This window comes from Lampetra planeri, chromosome 26 (genome assembly GCF_965212315.1).
Source record: "Lampetra planeri chromosome 26, kcLamPlan1.2.h2, whole genome shotgun sequence".
In the NCBI taxonomy this organism is placed as follows: Eukaryota; Metazoa; Chordata; class Hyperoartia; order Petromyzontiformes; family Petromyzontidae; genus Lampetra; species Lampetra planeri.
Genome location: NC_136132.1, coordinates 9125034 through 9145178, shown reverse-complemented (window position 1 = coordinate 9145178; position 20145 = coordinate 9125034). Strand labels below are relative to the sequence as shown.

The 20145-nt window shown below is 51.0% G+C and overlaps 1 protein-coding gene across 3 annotated transcripts; it reads right to left on the bottom strand.

The window, feature by feature from the left end:
• Positions 1-494: 494 nt before the first annotated feature.
• On the bottom strand, positions 495-18583 carry LOC144727682 (chemerin-like receptor 2). Of its 3 annotated transcripts, XM_078606694.1 has the most exons (3): positions 18138-18583; positions 17836-17951; positions 495-2975 (listed from the first exon to the last, which is right to left on the bottom strand). In XM_078606694.1, exon 3 carries the CDS (start codon positions 2925-2927, stop codon positions 1899-1901), a length of 1029 nt encoding a protein of 342 aa, XP_078462820.1. In that variant the 5' UTR covers positions 2928-2975; positions 17836-17951; positions 18138-18583; the 3' UTR covers positions 495-1898. The 3 variants fall into 3 exon arrangements, with proteins under 3 accessions (XP_078462820.1, XP_078462819.1, XP_078462821.1); XM_078606693.1 differs by lacking the exon at positions 18138-18583 and having other exon boundaries at positions 17836-18112; XM_078606695.1 differs by lacking the exons at positions 17836-17951; positions 18138-18583 and adding an exon at positions 15929-17829.
• Positions 18584-20145: the final 1562 nt, after the last annotated feature.

The window sequence follows — 20145 nt, the reverse complement described above, 5'->3', positions numbered from 1 at the left end:
AGGGCTAGGGGGGAGGGGGGAGCAGGGCTAGGGGGGAGAAGGGGGAGGTGGGGCTAGGGGGGAGGGGTGAGAAGGGCTAGGGGGGAGCAGGGCTAGGGGGGAGGGGGGAGAAGGGCTAGGGGGGAGGGGGGAGGAGGGCTAAGGGGGGAGGGGGGAGCAGGGAGAAGGGGGAGGTGGGGCTAGGGGGGAGGGGTGAGAAGGGCTAGTGGGGAGCGGGGCTAGGGGGGAGGGGTGAGCGGGGCTTGGGGGGGGGGAGGGGTGAGCAGGGCTAGGGGGGAGTGGGGCTAGGTGAGAGGGGGGGGTGGGGCTAGGTGAGAGGGGTTAGAGGGGCTAAGTTTCGCAACTTGAACTTGACCGGGTCCGCCCAGCGTGGTAACGGGGCAGCACCTCCCAGGGTGCATCATCGTGAGCCGTGCGGGCTGCTTGTTGGGGGGAGGGTTCAGCGGGGGGTAGAGGGAGAGACGCTGGCGAGAAACGGATGCGAGACGAGAAAGCTGCATCGTTTGTTTTTATTTTTATACAATTTCCTCTCGCCGAGTACAAGCCTCGCCACATTCCAACACGTGGCATCAACGACTTCGCGTTGGTCATTTAGAATTGTCACGTGCAACATTGTAGTAGAGTTCTATCATATATTTTTAGTTATGAAGCACCGATTTATAATTGTAAGTTGCGATACTATTTAGCCGGAAGGATAACACCGAAGTCTATCCCTGCTTAATGGGTGTGGGCAGGTGCTCAAATAAAATTGGCAGATCTTTTACTAAGTGGTGGACATTCCACATTTCTATGCCAAGTGCTAGTCAATCGTACGCCCACTGGTGACTGCGCAATTGTATGCACTTGTCTTTTGAATTGTTCCACAATGTATTCCTATTAAAATGAAGCATCCATTGAAAACTGTGGTTGGGGCATCACCCCAATGTTATAAAAAGGCCCCGTGGAAGGAGATATAACGGAACTGCTTCTATAATCTGACCTGACCTCTTGTCCACACTAGGGGGCAGCAGTTTCCCATGTGCTCTGCTGCACACAGAGACGTTCATGCCATGAGTCAAACCAATATTTAACTTCTCAGAAAAGGCATTTAGCCAATTTGAGTTTTTGTTTCTTATGCATAGAGTGGTGACCATTTTGAGACCGTAAACTCGATACTCTTGAGAAGCCGGTTGAATAATGTAAGGGTGTGCTGCAATCGTGCTCTGAGTCCTTAGCTGTCCAGCCATCTCAGCATGGTACTTACTTTAATTATCTCTGAGATTATAGGCCGAGACATCCTCCCAAAAGGAATTGTAACTCTTCATGCTACAAGGAGCCGCACATGGTACAATCAAAGTGAAGGTATAAATTAAATACGTCATGTGAAACATTGACTTGTGAATATAATACTTTTCTGATTACACAATGTATAACTCTTGGTAGAGACTGCATTACATTTGAATAATACAATGTTATATATATGTTTTAATTGTGATAAGGTCAAGACAACCCGTGTAATAAGACCAGGAGGACAAATAGCACGGGGCTGATGGGACGTTCTGAGACAAAGACCCCCCGTATAGTCTTAGCAGACTAATTGGGGCAAGTGCTGTTAGCGAGTAACCTATGAAGACCGGCACGGTTCTGAGACAACATCAGTGGCACAGACAGCAAGCGGACACGATGGTGGTGGGTACGTCTGGTGACAACAGCGACAGACAGCAGGCGCAGTACGAGCACACATTGTGTATATTCACAAACGCCTTGGAAATGTATCTCGGCATACGGCGCTTTCAGATTTTAGATTGCGCTTAATCCACCAGAGCCATTAATATACACATACATTTGTCCGCAGCTCGCTGAAAGATTCATACTTTGCAGTGGACCGTGTCTCTGTGATTTGAACGGCTGTGCAAAGATCAGAGCCGTTCTGCCTGTGGCATGCTGCAGTCGGTCAGCTGCGTCTCCTCGGGCACATTTGGTATTTTTTCGTAAAAAATGTGCTCAAAATACTGGAGGATAAATGCACTCTTGAACTGCGTCCTGAAGCCCTTCGCCAGGAAGGCATAGAGGATGGGATTCAGGCAGCTGTGAGAGAACGCGAGGCTTATCAGAATTCTCTTTGCCTTGTTTGTCTCATGTGACACGTGCCAATATTTGTTGACATCGTGGAGGATTAACGAACCTTCCACGATGTCAACGAGGAAGTATGGCAGCCAGCACAGGCAAAACACGACCACGATGGCAATGATTAAATTAATGGCCCTTCTGTTGGCAGAGTAAGACACGCGACTCATCTTGAGTACAATGTACAAATAGCAAAAGCTCATAACGGTAATGGGAATGAGAAAGTTAATAACGAAGTTGGCCAAGATAATAGCTGCGTGATCCACGAGGTCATTGTCCTGATAGCAATACACCTGCCCGTTATGTTCCAGGGCTTTGCTGAAAACAAAAGTGGGGATACTCAGCAAAGAAGCAAAAAGCCACACCCCAAAGCAGACTAAAATTGTGTTGTTCATAGTTCTGATCTTTGGGACCCAAGAATGTTGAAGTGCAAGCAGGAAGCGGTCCAGACTTAGAGTCGTAACAAAGTAAATGCTGGCGGTGACATTGACGTAACTGATGAATGGCATGATCTTGCACATGAGATGTCCGTACGGCCAGTGGTAGTCGAGTGCATAATGCACGATCCAAAGTGGCAGGGTCAAAATGAGAATAAAGTCAGCGATGGCCAAATTCATTATCAAAATAGTCGGTATAGATTTCTTAATTTTAAATCCAGTGATGATAATCACCAAGGAGTTTCCTACAAACCCCACAACGAAGATGATCGCCTGTATGATGCAGGTTGCCACAATGATGGCCTTGTCGTATTCCAGGATGGTGATGGGATCGTCCGTCACGTTCTCGTGCGCGTCATCATAAAAATCTTGCGGCACCTCCATGGTCCTCGTCCCGTAGTTCAGCAGTCGCTATTTAGCTGCAGCCTGGATCTATAGAAGCCAGCACAGACAAAACACGACCACCATGGCAATGGTTAAATTAATCAGCCTTTTTTTTAAGACACACGACTCCGATTAGCACGGTTGGCTACGTACGGCGCGAAAGAAGGTCATCCTACATACATATATCGTAAGTGCAATGTACAACTACATCATTGGATCTCCTTTGCCAGTACCAAAATATGATAATAGGTTTTTCCCCTTTTTTCTGGCTAAAAAACAGGTGTTAAGATGTTAAAGCACCAAACTGAAACCTTTTACAAGGAATCATGTCTGCATTGCATACAAACAAAAAACATCCTCTGATAATATACGCATTGTCCTTAAAACTGATTGGTCCACACCAGAGAGACCAGAGACAGCTTTTGTTTGCATTCTGACCACAAGTATTGTGGTTAATACAGACATGATTCCTTGCAAAAGGTTTCAGTTTGGTGTTTTAACATCTTAACAACTGTTTTGTTGCCAGAAAAAAGGGGAAAATCCTATTATCATACAATGTAAAAATCGCTAAATATCAATGGTCATGGGAGTGAGGCGGTTTAGAACGAAGTTAGTCATGATAATTGCGTTGTTGTTGGTGAACGTGAAGAGCAAGATGAATGAGCAGACGATTCTCCTCTGTCTCGTTCCTGTCCCTCTAAGTCGCATCGGGCACACTGTCTTCTGCGAGTTGACATTGTCATACGTACATCAGCACCGTGGATTTTGCTTGCTTGAGAAAAAAACACATCCAGAAGGCCATGTGGCCGATGGGATGTTTAAGAAAACACAAGTTACTGCTTTGTTTGTAAGCGGAGTATGTCGTCATTATTCACCTTAATTGTGTAGTAACGCTCACGACTCGTTCACACCGGAGTTGGAGGCACACTTGTTTATTTAACACCAACGTTGTGACATACACATTTGAGGGGGTATCGGCCCCCTCACCCGTCTATCTGAGGACACACCTCTCTAGCTAACCCTAGCCTGCCTCTGAGTCCTCCACTAATGGGCTAGGGGAGGCTATCTTGGCCCGACACTGGTCAGTCGGGCCCGGTACCCAGAGTCCAGACCAGCACTGGCTCTGGCTCTGGTACCACGCCACTGGCTCGAGCCTGCGCGGTCCTGATAAGGACGGCGTACCAGGGGGAGTCCAGGGCTCTATCTCAGACGTCTTCCGCCTCCTCTTCTTTAGCTAAACATCACTCCCGAGCCCTTCGATACATTCCCCTTTTATACCCAACCCCTCCCTGAGGGGTGGGGCCCCGGGGGATCATAACGACCGAATCGACCCCCCAGGGTGTCTGGCGCGGACGTCGCAGAGGGCACCTGCTTGTGCACACATGTAGCCCCGCCTACTGTGTTTGTTTACCATAGGCTGCCATGCATAACGGGCTCTCTCTCTAACACCCCTACATCACTCCCCCCCGCATAGCATGCAGCCGTCCCGGCTGCCAACATACAAAAATTTGACAATAAAGGTGCCTTCACCCCCTGACCGCGCGTGTGCCTCACTATTTTTGAACAATAACAGGAACCAGAACAAGAACGCAACAACAAGATGAGAAACAACCCGACGCACCCCCCCCCCGAATAAATACGAATTCCGTAAAAAAAACAGCCTATATACAATCAGCAGGGAACCCACCACGCACACACAACACACGGTGAACCCAACATATGTACATCCGAGGAGCGGGGAACACACCACCCACACAACACCCAATAAACACAACAGCTATGTACACATTTTCCGGCCTCACAACAGTTTGCGCATTTTAGCGCGCGTCCTTGCAGCGGGCCCCTCGCACGGGGTAACCCCGCGTGGCGGACCATCAGGTGGCGACTGTCCGTCTTGGGGTGAGCATTCATCCGACTCCGCGTGACCCTCGGTATCCGCAGGAGGGGTGATCGGGCGTGAGCCCGTCACTCCCGATGCTCCTGAAGGTGGCACAGCCGGCAAGGCATTAGGTGAGAGCGACGGAGACGGACCCAGAGAGTCGGCCGACCCCCCACACGTTTGGCCACGCGCGTGTGAAGTGGGATTGTGTACCGCTGCGAAGGGTTTCAACCTAGAGGGGTGCACGAACCATCTCCGCTTCCCCCACTTTATGCGCACGCACTGCGGACGTAACACCTCCACCACTTCCACAGGGCCCCGCCACGGCCGCACCAGTTTAGAGGAGGTTGCCAGTGGCACCTGGGGGCAGTGCAACCATGCCTTGTCCCCCGGCTTCCACTGCAGTATGTGCGCTCGACTCAATCTGAGGCGCTCATTCGCCTTCTGACGGAGGTCAGAGTTTTGCATTGCAGCATCCCGTGCCTCGGTCAATTTGTCCAGATTAAATTTAACATGGTCAGCCAGATTAGTTTTTCCCTGCGGCACGGGGATCCGCAACTGGGCACGAACAGGCGGGTCTGGTTCTCGGCCGTACATGAGGTAAAAGGGAGAAAACCCCGTAGCTGCATGGGGTGCCATCCGGTACGCCGCCAAGACCCCCTGAATTTGTAGGTCCCAATCCGTTTGCGAGTCCGAAACTTGTTGTGATAACATGGACGAGATGGTGCGATGCAAACGTTCGACCATCCCGTCAGTTTGTGGGTGATATGGGGAGGTCCGAATTTTCTTTGTGCCCAGGAGATCGCAGACTTGTCTGAGTAGTTTACCGGAAAAATTTCTGCCCTGGTCGGTCAGCAACCTCTCCGGAGCACCTTTGTCCAGGACATAACCCTGAACAAAGGCCTCCACGATGGCTGCTGCCGACTGGTTGGCCAGAGGCCAGGCCATAGGCCAGCGTGTAAAATACTCGACACCAGTCAACAAATATCTATTCCCCCTGGGGGTGGCGGGGAATGGTCCCAAAATGTCCAGAGCGACCAGCTCGTTTATCCTGGACACTTTGATCGATTGCAAAGGCGGGTTAGACTCCCGTGCCGGCGGTTTGCGTTGTGCACATTGAGGGCATGATCCCAACAAATCCCCAACATCCCTCGTCATGCCAGGCCAATAAAAATCAAGTTGCAACAAGGCGAGAGTCTTTTGGGTCCCCAGGTGTAGGAGGCGCTCATGAGCGGCCCATACCACCCTACCCCGCAACCCCGTAGGGACCACCAGCCGATGTCGGCGTGACTTCCCGTCCCAATGCATCAGCAGACCTTGGCACATTTCCCATGCGTCGGAACCACCTCTTTTTCCCCCCGCCGCACCGCCAACGCGACGTCGCCACCCGAGGAGGGAGACATCCTCCATCTGGAGGCGCCCCCATTCAATGACGGGCAACCCCAACAGGGAATCTTTGCCCTGTTGTTCGATCGAATTAGGAACCACTGCATCGTCGTCGTTGGCGGCCGCCAAGACAGGTAGCGATGTGTCCCCTGGAGGCCTGCAACGTCCAGACCCCAGGAGGCATGCACACTCGGAGGCGGTTGGCAAGCGTGACAGAGCGTCCGCGTTGGTGTGGCGAACGCCCTTACGGTATGTGGTTTGGAAATCGTAATCCTGGAGGACCTCCAACCATCGGGACAATTGTCCCGATGGCTGTTGAACCCTCAGGGCGTACTGCAGTGCCGCATGATCTGTGCGGACGGTGAAACGCCGACCGTACAGATATGGGCGATACTGTTGGATGAAATGGACAATTGCCAACAGTTCCCTACGGGTGACACAATATCGTTGCTCCGCTGGAGACAACACCCGACTGCCGTACGCAACCACATGTTCCACGCCGTCAACCACCTGGGAGAGCACGCCCCCAATACCCGTGTTGCTCGCATCGGTGTCGAGCAAGAACGGTTTTGAAAAATCAGGGTAAATCAGGGGAGGAGCGTTTACCAAAGCATCCCGAAGGGAGCAAAAAGCAGCCTCCTCCTCCTGACCCCAGCAAAACCGAACCCCTTTAGATGTTAAAGCATGTAGGGGTTTGGCGATAGTCGCAAAATTAGCGACGAAGCGTCTATAATACGACGCAAACCCAATAAAACTCCTAACCTCTCCCACTGAGGTGGGAGTCGGCCAGGAGCTTACACACTGCGTTTTGGCGGGATCGGTAGAAATACCTGAGCGCCCCACGATGTGCCCCAAATAACGCACCGACTCGCGTAACAAATGGCATTTTTGGGGCTTAAATTTCAAATTAGCAGCCCGCATCTTTAGGAAAACCGCCCGCAACCTCTGGAGATGTTCCTCAAAAGTTTTGCCAAAGACAATGACGTCATCCAAATAAATCAGGCACGACTCCCATTGCAATCCAGCCAAAACCAATTCCATCAACCGCTGGAAAGTTGCCGGCGCTGAGTGTAAGCCCATCGGCAACCGGTTGAATTGAAACAGGCCGTGCGGAGTACGGAAAGCAGTTTTAGGCTTTGAATCATCGTCCAGAGGAAGCTGCCAGAATCCCGAAAGTAAGTCCAATGTGGAGAAGAATCGCGCTCCCGCCAAGGCGTCAAGCGATTCGTCCATCCGTGGGAGCGGGTATGCGTCGGCAACCGTAATTTTATTAAGGCGCCGAAAGTCAACGCAAAACCGCAACGAACCGTCCTGCTTCTTAACCAGGACGATCGGCGCTCCCCAAGGGCTGTTGGAGGGAGAAATTATGTCGGCGGCTAGCATGTCATCAACAGCCGATTTGACATGGTCCTTTTCGGCGGGACTCAACCGAAAAGGATTTTGGCGTATTGGCGCGCTGTCACCCGTATCAATATGGTGACGCAGCAGATGAGTGCAGCCCAAATCGTATTTATCCCGACTGAAAACGTCGGAAAATTCCCTCAGTAGTGTCTTAAGACGTTGGCGCTCTAAATTTGACAGGTCCGTCGATCCCGCGCAAAGCGCCTCGAGCCACCCTTCATCGCTGTCTGAATGTGGTCGCGGTGCAGGGGCAGCGCCGACATGACTCGCGACGGGTTCCTCACAGGGCACCGGCGTTGCGTGAGCAAGCACGGTCCCCTGTGGGACCACCACCGTCTGCGAGCCCACATTGAGGACCGCGATGAAGGGTTCTCCATCCCCTCTCACTATGGTCTGGGCCGGGAGTAAATTAGGTCCACTGACCCCGGCCCTAGACGGTCCCAGCAAAACCCCTTGAGCCCCAATGCCCTTAGCGAAGGGCCGCCGAAGTCTCAAAGGAATTAACATTTGCGCCCCCGGAGGAACGCGCACCGTTCTATCTACGAACGCCGGCACCGTCGCCAACGCCGTCCGGCTCGTAGCGGGGGATGGCAAAAACGCCATGCGTCGGCCCGATGGGAGCTCAATGCATCCCTGGTCGATTAATATCCTAATCGGCATTTTGGCCAGGAAATCCGTCCCCAGCAGGCACGGAACCGCCAGCGAGGAGGAAACAAAAATCGGCCCAGATAATTTAATATCCCCGACACAAATTTGGGCTCGAATTTGTCCGATGATGCCAAGTGAACCCCCGTTAGCAGCAAAGAATGGCACGTTAACAGGCATCAAAGGACGGCTTTGGGCAGGGAGAATGTTATAAATCAACTCCGAAATAATGGTCGCCGATGCTCCTGTATCGACCAGGATGCGCACCTCGACCCCATCGATGTGACCCACAACGGCCGACGACCCTGACGACGCGGCTACAACCCGATGGGCCAACACGGACCACTGGCTGGGTTCAATCTGAGTACCCAGAGCGGTGCGTGTTGGTGCCATGGTACGCGATATTGGCCCCCCCTTCGCTGCGGTGTTTAAGTGTGCGACGGGCGTGTGCGTGGGCCAAACGTGAGGGGTGCCGCGACTCGCCGGATTATGATGGTGGAGCTTGTGACGAGGGCCGGCGTCCCGTTGAGGTGTCGTCCTGCGCTGCCCAGGAGAGCGGCACCCCGAGGCGACGTGGCCCCGGATGCCGCAGTTGTAACAGCGTGGAAGCGCTGGTGACGACGATGGATGTTGTAGACGGCTTGAACCGGCCCGGTCCTCCCGTACTCCCGCTCCATGCTGCCGTTGATGGTCGATGGCGCAAACCTCTTCCGCCGGGAGGGTGGCTGCAGCGACGGCACGCCCGCTCGCCGCCTTGCTGGCCTTCCGTCGTTGAGAGGACAGGTTTGCGTGGAGAAGACGGGCCGCTTGGAGGGAGCACATCTCTGCATCGTCCTGTGCGACAATGACGATGTCTAAGTCGTCCGCCAGCAAAAGTATCTTCTCTGTCACCATGGCGTCGACACCCTCGTCATCCATTCGTGGAAAGGCCTCCTTCGCCAGTGCCAGGAGGCTTGTGCGGTACGCCAGGGGCGACTCCTTCGTCCCCCGCTGGCGATCGTAAAAGAGTTGGCGACAGTCCGATGGTGGACCATATACCGCCGACAGCACCTGCATCGCCTTCCGCAGCGTGGAGCGCCTCTCCTTCGAAGCCGATGTTAGAGTGGCGAGGGCGTCGCTGTCGAGAAGTGCTGGCAGCGCGCGGAGAGCCTCGGCGTCTGTCCACTGTGCCATCTCCTGGTGAGCGAGGAAGCGCCGCTGGAAGCCGCCCCAGTCGCCATCCTCGCCCACAAATTCCTTGAGTGGAGGTAGCCGCTGATGTAAGGCAGCGGCTGCAGAGGAAGAACGCACTCCCTCGTCCGCCTCACTCAACTCAGCGTCGGCACGAACCAGCGATGGCATCGCCGGTCGCACCCGTGGTGACGTTCCGCCCGTTGGTGGTGACGCGGCAGGTACTGTACTCCCGCCGTTGGACGCGATGCTTAGAGCGGCCACGCCCTCAACAGCAGCTGCAGCGATGGCGGGAGTTTCAAAATGTTGCTCCGTGGAAATGGCGGGAAGGCGCTGTGATCGTCGGCTGCCGTTGCCCCGTGGCGGTCCCGCAGCCCCCAGCTGCGTGATGGTGTCGAGCATGGCGGCTGCGGCGTACAGCAGCTCGGTCAGCTTCGCGTGCGCCTCCCTCAGCCCCTCCATCGACGGCTCCCCTTCCTCCAGCTGCTGTGGCGTGGATGCGCCCAGCCCCGGCTGGTCGATGGCATCTTCAGCCGTCTCGGGCCCTCCGACTGCAGTGGTGTCTTCTGCCTCTGGTACCCCGACTCGAGTCGTCCGGCGTGTATCCATGTTCGTACTTTGTTTCACTTCTGACGCCAGATGTAGTAACGCTCACGACTCGTTCACACCGGAGTTGGAGGCACACTTGTTTATTTAACACCAACGTTGTGACATACACATTTGAGGGGGTATCGGCCCCCTCACCCGTCTATCTGAGGACACACCTCTCTAGCTAACCCTAGCCTGCCTCTGAGTCCTCCACTAATGGGCTAGGGGAGGCTATCTTGGCCCGACACTGGTCAGTCGGGCCCGGTACCCAGAGTCCAGACCAGCACTGGCTCTGGCTCTGGTACCACGCCACTGGCTCGAGCCTGCGCGGTCCTGATAAGGACGGCGTACCAGGGGGAGTCCAGGGCTCTATCTCAGACGTCTTCCGCCTCCTCTTCTTTAGCTAAACATCACTCCCGAGCCCTTCGATACATTCCCCTTTTATACCCAACCCCTCCCTGAGGGGTGGGGCCCCGGGGGATCATAACGACCGAATCGACCCCCCAGGGTGTCTGGCGCGGACGTCGCAGAGGGCACCTGCTTGTGCACACATGTAGCCCCGCCTACTGTGTTTGTTTACCATAGGCTGCCATGCATAACGGGCTCTCTCTCTAACACCCCTACAATTGTACAGGGGAAAATGTGTTTTGAATTCACTGCTTTATTATAAGTAATACAAATTATAATTCTTAAAATAGTAGTTTTCCCCTGCTAAAATTACTAGCTTAGCAACAGGTTTTGGGCCATAGGCAGTTTGTAAAGAACAGGCCTCTACCATTCATGGCATAATAATGACAATGCACCTTATTGAGGAATGCCTCACCGAGTCTCAAGACTCATTTTCAAGAGAGTCCTGCATTCATTTGGAAATTCCATCTGTGTTTTAGTGTTTGGTGAGAAAGTGTTTTCCATAATAAACCTTTAAATGAATGACATGGGTACATTTTTATAACATCGTTCAACGTGTATTATTCCGTTGCAGGGTATGACAATGGGAGATGGCCATGTCAACTGAACAAGCTTTCTATTCAGTCAGTTTGATGGGCGCTTTAGGCAGGAGGTGCATCAGCCAGCTGTGTCTGGTCAATACGTCTGGCATTATACGGTGTTTGAAAGACATGTACCCAATTTCAAAGCAGTTTATTTCACGATGGCAACATGTTACAAATACACAAAAAGTTACAATCGGTTTAATGAGTTATCAAGTTTTACTAACCATTTTATAAATGCTCTATGTGCCCTCCACCTGCTGTACGGACAACACCGAGACGATAGTTGAATTCGTCCCAAACGCCTCTCTTTTCACGTTTTCCTCTGAGGTGCGTGGTCGCCCTGTGCTCTTCCCCTTACATAAACAGCCTGTTTCCTACTAGATTTGAAGCTTTCGTGACTGCAAGGATTCATACTCTTGGGTTTTTTCGGTAAAGTCACGTAGGCCTGTTTCCTCAAATTGTCGGTACCAATGACGAATGTTCTCTGAAATTGGCGGATCAATGCCAAAACGCCGTTGAAACGCACGCTGCACCGCAATTACGGATTCAGTCTTGCTGAACTGCAGAACGCAAAATGCCTTGTGTTGCGGGGTCACCATCTTGCGAATGACTGAGGCTCGGGGCTGTTCGTGCATTGGGAGAGGCATCTCGCGGTAATCATTTGAAACTCTATGCCCCGCCCTTTCAAGTGGTAAGAGTTCCATTCATGGGCGGTTCGTGGTTGCAGAGATATGGCGATTTCAAATCGGGTCCATCATTTTTAAACACCCTGCATCGCTAGCAAGGGGTCCTCGAATATAGATGGGCTCGAACTGAAAACTGTTTCGAGTTTTCCCAACTGCTGCTGTGCCATATTGCAATGTCTCGTGTGTCTTCCTTCCCAAGGAGACACAACGGGAGCTGTTTCCAGTGTTGTAAGTTTTCCCATGCCATAACAAACACATCCTGCTTCTTTCATCAGCACAGCTTGAAGTTGATCTGTGGGTTGGGTCAAGGATTCTGCCGTGGCGTCGTGAGCACATTTGCACGGTGTGCGCACGGATGACGCTGAGCTGCCTGACACATGTACAGACAAAGATCACCCAAATATCCTTTAACAGACCATTGTGCGAGTAATGTTAGCGAGCACCTAATGAGGCCGCACGGCACATGAGGGGGTGGGTGACCAGCACCACGCCCGGTCACGTTTGTCTCCCCAGCGGTGATGTGTACACACCAGATATTCATTTAAGACTGGGTCGACCTTGGGATGGCCCAGAACTGGTTAAAATATTAATCACAAATGTAGACTGAGTGACAATGGAATTCGGGTCGGCAGGTTCGTAGAGCACTGCATGACCGCTACACCACCGCTCCCTACCATGGATGGAAAGATGCACGTGTAGAAACACGCATTGTCAGCACGTGCCTCCTAACCTGAGCTGCCTGATACATGTACAGGTATCAAGAAAGTAACGGAAATCACAAAGGTTGTATTCTATGGTTCTTTCGGTAAAGTCACGTAGATAGAAAAAAATAAAAATAAAGTGATTACAAATATCACGACGTTTCGGTCGTCATCAGAAACCTTGTGATATTTTTTTATCACTTTATTTGTATTATTATTTATTCTATCTACGTGACTTTACCGAAAGAACCATAGAATATGAATTCCTGCAGTCACGAAAGTTTCAAGTCACAAAGGTTGCTCACTAAAGTCAGAATACTGAGAGATTCCAGGTTAATTTTCCCAGGTACAATGAGGGTGGGACGAGTGCCGAGAGGGGACGTCTGTTGAGGCTGCACTAATGATCGTGTTCATAGCAAGATGTGTCAGCGTGAAAGCAGCAAAAAGAGTTGATCATTGGCAACTCATATGGAGAACGATGGAACCTTAATTGATGATAGAGATCGACTGTTAAATCCAGTGGTGGAATTTTATGTCGATCCCTATCGCAAAACAAACACAAAATACAACGCATGAATCAGACTCTCCGATAAAACTAGAAGAGGAAACTCGCTCAAGAGGATGTCCACTGGCAGAGGCGAAGTGACGAGGTCGGCTGGTGGGTAGCGGCCCTATGGAGTGTTGCATTGCGGGACCTTGACAGATGGTGATGTGCTTGGAGAGGCCTTCATCCAACAGTGGATGGCTCACGATCATGTTCAGGATTTTTACGCTACGGGATACAACGTTTACAAATATGTGGAGCAAAGGTCAGCTCGGCATGAAGGGTGAACCTGGCGACACGGCTACCGTGACCTCATTCACGAGTAAACGTGCAGTTCATAATGGCAGCAATAGTGTACGCTTAGGGGCTAAACGCCAATGTCGAAGTCTGCTGGCCACGAGATGACTTAATTTTTTTTGTTTCTCGATTGAACGGGCGCAAACTACAGTGCTTCACTATACGGACTCACTGCGAGATATACTACTCGGGGACATTTATAACTTCACAATCCACCCGTATACAAATGGGCATTTACTTGAGTTTTGATAAAATAACTGAAGCATTCAAAACAATACAGCGATTATAACGTAACACACCATTGCGTATGCTACAAATTACGTGAAAGTTAAAGAAGCCGTGGAGAGAACTCGCTGTTGTTGGGAGCCGATATGAATCCAACACTTACCTCGCAAGCTGCCTGCGGCAATCCCCCATAGAGAGAGATCGATTACCCCAGAGGGAAACAACGCGATTTGAGTCGACAATTGACGTCTGAAGAGCGGCACTCACAGCACGCATCGCGACTAATGCTATCGCCAATAAACTGCAACTTGGATCACTATACCTGTGAGATCTTCACTCAAAACTGCTCTAGAGGAGTTGTACACACCTAGCTGGCACTGTTATTCAGAATGGCCTTAAATCAAATGTATCGTTCCGGATGACCGCTGCAAAGTATGATCTTGAGTTTTGATTGTGGTGTGCTGATCTTTAAAGGTGGATTGAGAAATGTTTATTCTGCTACTGATGCTCCTGCTGTTATGGAGTGACTCATGCAGCCAGCTATGGCTGCGGGGTTTGGTCGTACATGTTATGTATGTATATCGTTTGTTGTTGGATTTGAATCACAGTTCCTATGATCACTGTTACATTGTTTTTGTGGCTTTATTTTGGTAATTTTGAGGACGGTTTGGTCTGGCCATGTTTGTTTGTTGTAGTGCAGAGTTGGCCTGATAACTTTAATCTACATTGTCTTATGGTTGTTATTGTTTGACTTGCATCCCACTGGGATTTTTGCACACAGCGTTGAAATGCGGTGCTTTTTCTGGAAGACTTTTGCTGTTTTTTCCAGGATTTTTCTTTTGCGTGTAGTCACTTTAAGATGTTTCTTGTTCATGTTTTTGTTTTGTTGCGGTTGCACCCGAGTCAAGAGCCGCATGGCTCACAGGGTTATCGCCATATATATAAAAGGCAAATATTCTTAGGGTTTTTCGGTAAAGTCACGTAGGTAAAACATTAAAATTAATAAAAGTAAAGTTATTTTATTTTACTTTTATTAATTTTAATGTTTTACCTACGTGACTTTACCGAAAAAACCTAAGAATATGAATCCTTGCAGTCACGAAAGCTTCAAATCTAGAAATAAAAGGCAAAGTTGTGATTATGTGTGTCTGTTCAAAATGTTTAGCGTACTTCCCGACATGCAACAAACTTAACATTTGCCATGTGGGAACTTTCCAGACTGTACACCATGCAAAAATTATTAAAATACACTTTTGTATTTTTTTGGGGGGGGGGGGGGAGCTCAATAATGCATTTATTTTTTGCACGGCAAGTGAGCTGGGACGCCACATCTGTCACGTGACCCGCGCATGTGGAAGCGTAACGCATTGTAGTGTAGCGGGTAGCGCTACGCCGCGCTACAACCCGGCGAGCCGAGTTCAATTTCCGCTCACAGCCTCCACCGGTGACGATTATTTGAACCGGTCCTGGGCCTCCCCTAGGTCGACTCAGCCTCAAACGAGTAACTGGTGTGGTGTGTGAACATCGCCACTGGGGAGACAAAGGCGGCCGGGCGTGGTGAATCCAAGTCCCGGGCGAAGCCGGGTAGTAAAGCTAGTTCATTATAAATGAAATTGATGACTATCGACGCATATCAGCTCAGCCGACACGAATTACAACTCGGATGAAAAAAAAAGCCACGTTTAAACTCGCTGTGCTTTTGAGCGGAGATTTAAAACGTTTTCACGCACGGCGGCGTATGGGCTCCTTAAGAGACGGAGAGAGATGGAGAGATCTGTGATCAGTGCAGTGGCTGCCTCCAGGGCTCATGGAATGCGGCTCGCAGCGAGAGGCTTGCGTGCCAAACAAGTCCCACCAACAGGCTCCATGCAACTCTCTCAAGCAGTGGTTCTTAACCTTAACTGCAGTAATAGGTTTTTAGCCTTTCAACTGGTACAAAACTGACACCTTTATACAATGGAGACTAGGCTCGAAGAAAAGCTGTCTCGGGTGTGGACCAATCAACTTCAAGGACAGTGCATAGCATTACCATTATCAGAGTTGTTTCTTTTTGTTTGCATTTTGACTGCTTGTGTTGTGGTTATTGCAAACATGATCCCTTGTATAAAGGTGTCAATTTTGTACCAGTTGAAGGGGTAAAAACCTATTATTATATTTTGCCACTGGTAAAGGAGGTCTCATAGTCTTAACTGCAGTCTTACACCCCTTTGGTTCTCAATCGTAACTTAGTTTTATAATGCTAATAAATACATAGAGGGTTTGATTCAACAAAGTAGTTGTACTGACGTGCCCGCGTTTCGTTTGTGTTTCGACGATTTACCTTCTGACAAAATCTGGCCCCGTCTCGCACCCCCAGAAAGGGCATCTCGCACCCCCAGTTGGTGCGTATATAGCCCAGGTTAACAAGAAGAAGAAGAACCACTGCTCTAAGGCCACCAACACACATCTGCCATGCGGTTGTTCAATGTCCGTCAGCGAACCACTCACCGTCTGCACCACCTGCGACGTTCAGCGACTTTCACGCACCCGGGGGTCATCCGCTTGACCTTCCACCCATTGCGCTACGATCTCTCCCAAACAGCCCTTCGTCAAAAGGTGGCTCTGTGCAAATAAAGCACGACGTTTCACTCGTTGCACTCACTGAGCCCAAAGGCTAGTATCGTCATTGTTGTTATGCATCGGCAGTCCGGTCATTGGACGTTGCCATCACTCGTCTTTAATGATTTGCTCGCCCGCGTGCGCGGAATCTGCGTAAACCACCGCCGTCGCCGTTGCGCTCTGCTCGTCGCCAGCAATTGGCGGCAGCTTCATCGCCTGTGTCTGCTCATGTGGGCCTCGCTCTCGCCGCGTTCGGTGGCTCCCTTAAGGAGAAGTTCGCAAACAACACGAGAGGTGAAGGAGGAGGATGGGGGGAGCGTGGGACCGCGGGAGTTGGCGGCTCGAGGAGGAGCTGCGTGCAGGAATGCGAGGAGGAGGCGGTCGTTGCTGCTGCTGCGGCTGCGGTCCCGTGGGCGGGGGTTAGGGTCGAGTTTTCCTCTCGTGTTTATATCCAGTCGAAAACAACAACACCCACACAACAACAACCTCAACAATATTCATCAACGACACTGCCTTAACAATATGTAATAGGCGACGTTTCGGTCAATGACCTTTAATCACAGCGCACAGAGAGAGAGAGGCTGCGAGGGAGGAGAGTCAGGCACACACGGGGCAAGTTTGAAGAACGCCCTTTAGGATCGCGCACACAACAACAACACCACCACCACTAATACCACCACCACCACTAATACCACCACCACACGGAATGGTGGTGCCATAGACAACTCGGACAGCCGCTGTGTTGGTGGCAGAGCGGTTGGAACGCAAATACAAGACGCTGCCCTTTGCATGTGTATGCCCCTCCACGTAAAATATAAAAAAAAATTTTCCCCGTCACGTATTGTATCGCGTGCGTGTTTATTTTGTAACTTATATTCTCCGCAAGGATGCGAATTATTCTTTTGTGTTGTGTATTTTAGAGTTTGTTGTGGTTGTTGTTGTTGCATCGAACGAGCTTTTACAGTACCAGAAATTAGAATATGGACCTCACACCAGACAATAAGCCCCCCTTGACGGCGAAGGTTTACCCAGACCTGACAAAGCTGGAATAATAATCAAAGAGAAGCCGACGTTTCACGAGGACCCGTCTCGTGACAGAGAGAAGCGTCCTTGCCTAGACACATTCTGCGCGGATTCACCAGCAGTGCTTCAAGTGAGCCCGGCTCTGCCGATGAGACACTGAAAGTCGAAACTGCTGAAATTGTGCACTCACAGAAGGTCGTGGGGCTGATGGGCTGTGTAGACTGATAACTTTAATCTAAATTGTCTTATGGTTGTTGTTGTTTGACTTGCATCCCACTGGGATTTTTGCACACAGCGTTGATATACGGTGCTTTTTCTGGAAGGCTTTGCTGTTTTTCATGGATTTTTCTGTTTGCGCATAGTCACTTTAAGATGTTTTCTTGTTCATGTTTTTGTTTGTTGCGGTTGCACCCGATTTAAGAGCCGAATGGCTCACAGGGCTATACCAAATACATGAAACTGAAAACTGAAGTGTACAAAAAATATATATACTTTGTCTATTCTCCGTGGAGGTGGGGTGCTGTCTCGGCTGTTGATGTTGTTGCGTGGAGTAGAGACCGTGGGGTGAGAGAGAGAGACACACAGAGAGAGACACACACACAGAGAGACACACACAGAGAGAGAGACACACATAGAGAGACACACAGAGAGAGACACACACAGAGAGAGACACACACAGAGAGACACACACACAGAGAGACACAGAGAGAGAGACACACACACAGAGACACAGAGAGAGAGAGACGCCGTGAGCTCCACTCGGCACCACTCACCACCTCGCTGGTACGCAGAGCGCCGGGTGCGGGGAGCTTCGGCGAGGGACCCGGACTCGAACCCGACTCTCAGAGGTCCGCGGTGGCGTTACGCAACGCCGCTGCTGCTGCAGCTGCTGCAGACAGCAATCGATACGACGAACAGAGTGAGAAGAACGCAGTCCTGTGCTGCAACAGGAGACTCGTGGCGCCAGAGCCGTCAGTGTCACAGCGTGGGCCCCCTGGCTGGGTCGGTATCAACACGAGCGGTGACAAAGTGTGCCATTCCGTGATTCAAACAATAACGCTCAGATGTTACTCACCGTCGTTTACAAGTAGGGTCAGTGCGTGGCTGCAAGGATGGCTGCTGCTGCTGTTGGTGGTGATTCCTGCGCTGCTGTGTGTGTGTCTATATAGTCTCTGTGTGTGTCTGGGCTTGTTGTGTGTGTATAGTCTGTGTGTGTGTCTGAGCTGCTGTGTGCGTGGCAGCATTCCACAGTGGAATCTTCAAACTCAGTGAGTTTGTGGGGTTTATGAGTGTGTGTGCGTGGACATGTGTGGGCATAACGCTCCTCGTGTATTTACTGTTTGTTTGTGTCTTTGTTTTTTGTGTGTGTGTTTATTGTATAGCTATGTGTACCACCCCGTGGGTGGGTGTTCATGCGATGCATGCACGCTGCTCGTGTGTGACAGGACGGTGTTGACGTCTGCGGCATACGGCCCAGAGTTAATGAACGTGAACATCTGGCTTAGCACTCGAGTTGCATTAGCACACACACACACCACCACTTCCACAGGAAATACTTAAAATAGTTGAAAAACACCCACGGAAAGGACGTTTGAAAGCGAAGTTTAGAACTGTAGAGCGATGCACGCGCCCTGTGTTCAATACGCGGGCGGGACCCGGTATGGTGGCGGCTGCTCGGTTGGTGAACGCAAACTTACAACTCGCTCTCTCTTGTCCCGCTGCTTATTTTCTGTTCATGTCCCCTTCTCAGACCCCCCCCACCCCCTTCACACACACAGCGAGCGGTTTTATACTTGGCCACAGGGAGTGAGTTTGCTGCTGTGTGAAATCCCTATTCAGGCATTTGCACTCGAATTGTAAATGTGGTGTGCTTACTCTCCAACACACCGGTGTGCTGAACTAGTGACTAATTGTCATGTTTTGTTTACGTGGCAAACCTTACTAATTGGCCGTGTCGGGTGTTTTGGCGGGTGGAACGACGCATTTATATTTACGCGATCTCACCCAAAAACCTCTGTTGTGGATTTGCAGGTATGCTTTCTAATTTGCACCATGACACCCGCACACAAATGGCCAACTCGTTTCAAATGACGTGACGGGACCTTTAACGTCCACTGCTACTTGGACAACGCATAGCATTTTACGGTTAATACTCCCGCAGTATTAACCAGGGAGGCCTGACCCATTCGAACGGCGAACGTCTACAACAAGCGGCGAGTGCGCTCCTGCTGGGCCAGGTCACGGCCACCACCGTTGCCCTCCCTACAATGGCCCCAGCTTCACCATTCCTTTCTCGATCTACCCCATCATGAACAAAAACCCCAATGTTTTATTTTACCAGGTAAGGCCCACTGAGCTATGTAGCTCTTTTTTAGAAGCGACCTGGCCACAAACCAAAACTCAACGAAGTGGCTTGTCACGTAGAGACGTACAAGCAGCCAAATACTCTAAACGCACGTTTCTAAATGTGGAGGGGAAAACCGGAGAAGGCGGATAAAAATCCACGCGACCACCTGGAGAACACGCAAACTCCAAATATACAGGCGTCAGGGTCGGGAACGAAACCCATGACCTCCTGCATACCAGGTAGTTAACGCATCACCACCGTGGTTCCCCCATCATATAGCCCTCATGCCCCCACACCCTCCCAGCAGATCCGAGCTACTGCAATTGCACCCCCTACCTCATGAGCCACCTCCTTTATCAGCAGACACGGTGGCCCCGCCAGAAACGCAGCCGAACATTCTGGAGCGAGTACGGACATCGCGATCACTCATTCGCCTCATTTGAACTCATCTGCCACGTGCTGGACCACCATCACGCACCATCCTCAACATTCACTAATCTCGTATCCGCCATCAGTTTACCAGCCAATCCCTTCCTTCCTGCCCTTCCCAGCCTTCAGCTGTATTCTGTGTTCCTATCCGCGCTGATCAGTGCGGGTTTTAAGTGGACATCGGGGCTACAGATTTCAATCGCCCCCCCACATTTTTCCACAGAGCAAACCCGGATGAGTTTTCCATTCAAGCCCAGGTCTGTTGTCAACAACTGCAGTGCAAGGCACTGCAATGACGTGCAGCAGC

Bases quoted from the DNA above. Each gene is read 5' to 3' on its own strand.
- LOC144727682 (XM_078606694.1), bottom strand. From the start codon at position 2,927: ATGGAGGTGCCGCAAGATTTTTATGATGACGCGCACGAGAACGTGACG.